Raw genomic sequence first — 7,070 nt, forward strand, 5'->3', positions numbered from 1 at the left:
TGCATTATCAACTTGCGAAGCTGAACTCATGGCTCAAACCCATGCAGCAAAGGAAGCAATGTGGTTGAGAAAATTACTACAAGATCTGATTATCAAATCAGAGGAACAATCAGACATGACAACAACTGTCATTTTCGGAGACAACCAAGGATCCATTGCACTCACAAAGAACCCACAACATCATGGAAGGACGAAACACATAGCGATCAGAGAACATTACTGCAGAGAACTTGCCGAAGCAGGAGACGTCAAATTCACATATATCCCAACACATGAACAAGTGGCTGATGGACTTACAAAAGGACTGTCTGTCCCAAAGTTTAAAGTATTTAGACAAGCCCTAGGAGTTGTGATAGATCCAGGAATGTGAGTTTGGAACCAGTGGGAGCAGACTGACGAGATAACTGCTTGGACAACATGGAGTTTTCCCAAGACTTTTTCACCCATGAAGGTGTTTTACAATCATTTGGGTTTTTCACTTTATGTTGAAGTTTATTACGAAGATCAAGGAGGGCAGGACTGAAGCTATGAATATATGTGACTTTGGATCGAGTGGGAGTGTTGAGGTTGAACATGATGGATGGTATATAGATAGTCCGATCCGTCAGTCACGTATATATAGCTAGGAAGGACATGTCTTGTCTGTAGTTAGATCTTCAACCTTAACATCAATCAATCTCATCACCTACTTTAACACTTGCGAGCTTTGGCAAGAGAAGTCATCCAAAATGTGATAAAATCGATGCCAAAGCGTATGCAAGACTGCTATGAGGCTGATGGGTACTACACTAAATATTGATATATACTATTCGATTCTCCTTTCAAAACGCTACAAAATAATATACAGATCATCTCAATTGACATGTTATTGACTATTCAATGTGAAGATGGTGTACGGAATCGGGGTGGTTGGGGGTGGACCCGGAATGTGCCAGGACTTTTGTTGCGTGACTGTAAATACCCAGTTCATCCACAGGTCTTACTCCTAGTGACATGAAATGCCAAGCCTTAGGCTTGAACCCTAGAACCCACGCGCACTCATCATGGGGAGAAAGTACAATGATACCCACCAAGCTGCCACCAGGCGAAAGCTTGTTTGGTCCCGCTCACGAGAGCGGCAGATGAGCATATGAGCTGAGACTATAGCTCCAGTCAAGATGGGTACGGCACAGCCGACGACCCCAAGTCCCCAGTAAAGTGGACAGGCAAATGACCAGGTCATAACAGCTACAGCTGTGATCGAGCGTGTTGGTGCGTCGCCAAGAATAAGAGGAAAGGTCTGGCGGTCGATCAGCTTGTCACCCTCCTGATCACGCAAGTCTTGAACCTGTATGGTAGTGAAGACAAGGGATGCGCACATGAGGAACCAGCCCAAACCCTTGTTAGTGAACTCGAAGTTGTCATGAGAATTCGCTTGGATGGCGGTGACAGCTACTCGAAGAGTTGCTACACGGTTGGTAGTGATACCACAGGCATTCATCAGCGCGCGCTGCCACCAGCTCTTGTCACCCCAGGCACGCTCATTGTACAGCCAGGTGCAGAAGAGGTAAAAGGCAGTTTCCTGCCAAGCCCCCAAAGTAGTATAGCACAGAGCAAGGAGAGAGACAATTGAGACTAGCTGCCATTTGTGTGCAAGCTCGGGGGAGATGCGGCCAGCCGGAATGGGCCGCCACGGCTTGTTGACACCATCCTCAATGACGGACTGCGGCTGACGCTGATTTCCGAGATTGAAGCAGAGGGTCAAGTGCCAAGTGAAGTAGAGAGCAACGAGAATGCCCTTACCCATATCAGTCCATTGAATGTCGGCGTTACTGATAGTACCAGGACCAGCTAATATCCCTGCGATGGCGAACGTGGTATTGATGCCGGTGGAAGTGGGCATATCACTTTTTGTGAAGAGGCATAATGTGACAAAATGGTAAGCGAGCTTCTTCGTACGGCTCGGCCTTCGTATACCTGCATTGTATGCTACCTAAAGTCAGTTACATGTTGTAATAGTGGGTGCTGTTGGTTCAGGGGTCGTTACCAGACTGATGGGTCGCTTGCTTAATGAGCTCATTATAGCGCTTGGTAGCAGCGCCAGATCTGCTAGTCATTTTGAAGAGGATAAGGGAGAAGATCGTTATATAGACTAAGAGTAGATTTGTTAAGAACTGAGATGAGACGAAAGCAGGGAGATCTAAGGCAGCGACAGCTAAGTGGGAACCTTCGACTACTTATTCAATGGTTTCAACCATATTTCCGTCATACAGTGGGCTGCAAAGATTATTCACAGGTGTACAGATAGCGGAAGCTAGTCAAGGGTAGCTTACCAGGTTCTCAATACTTTACATCATACATTTATTAGCAGAATAATCTAGTATCAAGTACCTAAGCTAATGTAAGCTAACTGGAGAAGTCAGAGTCTATCTGCACGCCTGCAAATACTTTTTGCATCCCACTGTAGCTACGCCCCAAACGCGTTGGTGCTAGTCTGTCTTCACCCCGACGCGTGCCATTCTTTTACTCATGCTTCCTTCTCCACCTTCTGCTTTTGGTCTTCTCCGACCGTAGAGGAATCTAGCGAGTCAGTTCGGGCTGACGACGCAGACAACATTGCCAGGCCACCCGACTGTTGTAGATCTTCCGCGAGCAGTATGGAGGAACATTCTGTGATGTAAGGATGAGATTGATTGATATAAAGATTGAAGACTAACTTTGTACAAGAAGTGCACAACAAAGTTATATGTACAACCAACGGATGGGACTATTGTTGTCCGCACACATCCTCAACATGGAATTCTAGGCCCGTTTTTACTCGTTGATAAATAGCCATCAAATCTACAGGCGGCGAGGATAGCGCAAGCGATTCGTGTGGTCTCATGATGGATTCCTCCCGCATCCAACGCTGGTAGATTCAGGAGGTTGTGACCGTCCTGGTAGCCAGGGTGATAAAAGAAAATGTTCCTCCGCTGACGCGTGGCAGCGAATAGGTAGTCGACGACGCGGTTTGAGACATCGCTAGACAGATTTCGATGCACTGTTATCTGACATGATTTTTTTCAGTTTCCGTATAAAACGATGTAGATCCATATCCATTTCATTCCCTTCCACATATCCACGCCGCGGAACCCCTTCCACATGTGGAAATTGTGGAAAGGAATGGAAATTTAGGTGGGATTTGAAAATGTTGTTGTATTGCGCGGTGGTGCTGGGTGAAAATATATTTTATTAAGCTTGATTGTTCATTATTGAGATGAGAGTTCTTCTCCAAATGATTTCATCTAGGACTTTGAACTCTAAATCTAGGACTTCCTGAATAATAACAGTCTAAACCCTGAAGGGAAGGGGGATCCTCAGGGTTTTCCAACATCTTCTGGATCTGATAGTTTCTGTGACTATGGAATCCAATCGCTTCGTGATTGATTGCCTTGTTGTCGATGCCATAACATCATACGCCCAACTTTATAGATCTCTACGCGCCGGGCTTTCAATTTTGGGTCATTTTGAATGGAAAGAGGGGCAAGAAAGGCAAGAAGGATTCTAGCTTCACTTTAGGATTGTGACATGTTGGGTGGTTGAGAATTATTTAATTAGATGGTAATGATGTAGGTTGAGAGATTTTTGTCACGCAAGCTTATTAACCACGTTATTATCTATTGAGTAGCTAGAGTAGGTTGGGCAGACTGGGAAGACAGTCCAGCAGCACCAGCAAGGGGACAGGTATGCAAGGTATACCGGTAAGGGGTGCGGTCTTCCGGCCTAGATGCGCAACTGGTCGGTCAGGCAGGTTTTCCCTGGGCATATGCCCTCTAGGTGAGCTGGTAGATATGTACCACACTCGCAAAGCAACTGACCGCCGCGACAAGGTTTATGCCTTGCTCGGCATGAGCTCTGATGATACTAGCATCGCAGGGTTATCCGCCAACTATGAGATTTCATGGGGACGACTATTCCAGCAACTCATCAACTTCTTCTCTAAACGAGTGTCTGTAGACACTTGGGATGATAAGGAGATAGCGGTAATCAGGGGCAAGGGTTGCGTTCTAGGCGAAGTGTCTTCAGTCGAAATAGACACTGATTGGGAAGACAGACAGCACGTGGGCATTACATGGAAGAATGCGTCTGGCTATAGGGGGCCGGGTTCTCCCTGGACCTTACAGGCCTCAGCGAAATCTGTCCAGGTAGGGGATGTTGTCTGCCTTCTACAAGGAGCGTCAAGGCCTACAATCATTAGGTTATGCAACGATTATTGGGTCGTTATAATGATTTCAGTTCCCCCTCCGGACGATCTACAAGATGCGAGCAGTGACACCAAGTCGAAGCCTTTACGATTGATAACAACCTTCCCACATGATTTCCTACTTGTCTGGAACTGGAATATGTATCCAGGCGAGTCGCAGGATGGGGAAGACTACGAACACTTCATGGGTACCCTAGTTTCGAAGTGCTCAAATACAGAGCTGGAATATTGTCTAGATAAAGTGACCAGATTATGGAATACTGGAGTGGCACTACAAGACATGGGAAAAGATGAGGCAGGGGAAAATCTCCGAAAAGCAATGGAGATTATTGAGAGACAATTGACAACAATGGGTGCCCTAGACTTCGCTTGCCCAGGTCCCGACCATTCGATAAGAGGAGATATGGACAAGCTAAAAGGAATGGTAGATTTACTTATCAAGGACAAGGGCGGATGGAGACCGCTGGGGTTGGCGGCAGGGAATGGGCGTGAGGCAATGGTCAAGCTGCTGCTCCATACTGCCAAAGTCGACCCAGACGTCAAGGATAAGGATGGACGGACGCCGTTATGGCAGGCGGCAGCGAACGAGCACGAGACAATCGTCAAGCTGCTGCTCGATACTGCCAAAGTCGACCCAGACGCCAAGGATTGGTACGGACAGACGCCGTTATGGCAGGCGGCAACGAAGGGGCACGAGACAATCGTCAAGCTGCTGCTCGATATTGGCAAAGTCGAACTAGACGCCAAGGATGCAAACCACGGTGTTAAGGTGGGGTAGGGGCAGAGTTTATACTCATCATTATACGCAAAAGGGTAGGTCCCTAATGCCCTAGGTGTTTCTCATTCCTGCACTACTTGCGCACATGTGTGAGGGAACTTTGATGAATAGGAATTTTAATCACAAATCATAATAAAATGAACGACTGTATGAAAATACTGGACTTAGCCAGGTCACGTACTTTACCGGCATCTTATTAGTCTCGGCAGAGCGTGGCGAAATTGGGTCATGAATTTGTTAGACATTACCATCCACCACCCTCTTTCGCACGGACATGATAACATACAAGATATACTAACAAACCAAACGATATAATGCAGCAAGAACTAATATAGTACAGCCTCTGGTAGACAGACCAGGCTTCAGCCGCTGAAGATGGGACGCTGAACACTTGGAGAATTTGGCCTTCAAGCAGGCCTGTCGCAGGGACAAGCGAGGCTGGGAAATGTGGCGAGGAGTAGGGATTGTGATGTTTGAGGGTTATAGGGCTAGAAGTCGGAAAAGAATGTAACTAACGAGACTTAATGTTGTGGGCCCTATGAGGCGTATCCTCCCGGGCGGAATAAATTCATTCATTCATTCATTCAAAGACACATAGAGCTTGCTTTACACCTCAAGTAGAAAGGGGGCAACGAACAAGAATATAATTCACCTCAGTATCTGACAAGTACCTAGGGTGTGGGGACAGTTGGTCAGTGCTTCAATTCAAATGAATCCAGATATCCAAATAAGTTCGGCTCTCGAAATTTGATTTGATTTGAGTTCATTTCGACTCGATTTTATTTGATTTGATTTATTTGTTGACAAGCCTGAGCCCAACTATATAGCAACGACATCCCAATCACGGGCAGATCGGACCTTCTTAAGCATACAGTCTCAACAGAGATATATAGGTAGCCAGTGGTTGTGTGGTTGATTGATGGAGTTGGCATGAGGAGACCATTGATGGCGGCACTATTGTGAGATATGTCCCCTGTTGTTAGCCCTCGAGTCAGGGAAGTAGAGGTATTTCGGGGTTTAATGCAATCTCCTCCGCATCTTCGACTGGTCTAATGACATATTGTAAACTCTTAATTCCTTCTCTACCTTGGTCGATGGCTTAGCTTCTTGGGCTGGCGATGTCGAGGAGGACGGTGCAATAAGTATAAAAGGCCAGCTTGAACAGTGCATCGGTTCTGGCGCCTTCTCGCATTCTGAGAGCCGACAAGAATTAGAGCAGTAAGTTGTTCCCTCTGTCTGGGTGCCGCAACCGAGGCATGGACCATACGACCATTCTTGGCCTGATGACATATCGGAGAGTACCGGAAATTTTGGTGATGTTAGGGAGTAAAGGAGCGACGGGAGGGCTGGCACATTCTTGTAATGCAGAGCTCGAAGCGTTGTGGAGCAGAAGTTGCTCTACATAGCCACTTGGCTGACCCCATTAATAACATCGGAGCGCTACGCGGACCATTCCTTGCAAATACAAACCACCAGGCTGACGCAATAATGACATCTGCTATCGCTTAACGGTGGCCAAATGCCTGCAAGCGGCGGACCAGGCACCTAACAGACAAATAGGGAAGACTTGCCGGCACAACATAGTATCCTTTAGGACCATCAAACTTAGTAACCTGCGCCGGAGCCAGGCTAGCGGGGTACGTTCCGGTATTATACTTTGTTCTGTCAGTATGCCGACACACTCCTAAGCGCGGAATGAGCAGGCTGGCGATCCATTCCACGTCCACCGTCCACGTATCCACGGCGTGGAAATGGATGGTCCGTGCATCCATTTCCATCCATTCAATAGAGCTGGCCGTTACATAATCCATCCATCCACGCCAGGGTTCCGTGGAATGGATAGGTGGAAATGGAAGCAGGGGGATGGACTGGTAGGGGGTTCCCTAGCCTAGTCCCTAAAATACCCTGTAATTCAGGGTAGACCAACTTGGCCATGGTCGGTAGAGATCTCAAGTACCTATATACCAGGCATTTTCACATACAAATTAAGGTATTTTTAAACAGAACATAACAGCTATTGGGTCGTGGACATTTCGCGTCATGGTGCCGCGTTCGAGCATCTCCATGCAA

The 7,070-nt window shown here is 47.0% G+C and overlaps 2 protein-coding genes across 2 annotated transcripts; one reads left to right on the forward strand and one right to left on the reverse strand.

Moving 5' to 3' along the window:
* Positions 1 to 1,021: 1,021 nt before the first annotated feature.
* On the reverse strand, positions 1,022 to 2,096 carry FPOAC1_013386 (uncharacterized protein; the record flags this gene model as incomplete). Its single annotated transcript, XM_044857727.1, has 2 exons — positions 1,022 to 1,968; positions 2,027 to 2,096. 2 exons carry the CDS (start codon positions 2,094 to 2,096, stop codon positions 1,022 to 1,024), a joined length of 1,017 nt encoding a protein of 338 aa, XP_044701109.1.
* Positions 2,097 to 3,809: 1,713 nt separating this feature from the next.
* On the forward strand, positions 3,810 to 5,000 carry FPOAC1_013387 (uncharacterized protein; the record flags this gene model as incomplete). Its single annotated transcript, XM_044857728.1, has 1 exon — positions 3,810 to 5,000. One exon carries the CDS (start codon positions 3,810 to 3,812, stop codon positions 4,998 to 5,000), a length of 1,191 nt encoding a protein of 396 aa, XP_044701110.1.
* Positions 5,001 to 7,070: the final 2,070 nt, after the last annotated feature.

Source organism: Fusarium poae (genome assembly GCF_019609905.1).
Source record: "Fusarium poae strain DAOMC 252244 chromosome Unknown contig_2, whole genome shotgun sequence".
Lineage (NCBI taxonomy): Eukaryota > Fungi > Ascomycota > Sordariomycetes > Hypocreales > Nectriaceae > Fusarium > Fusarium poae.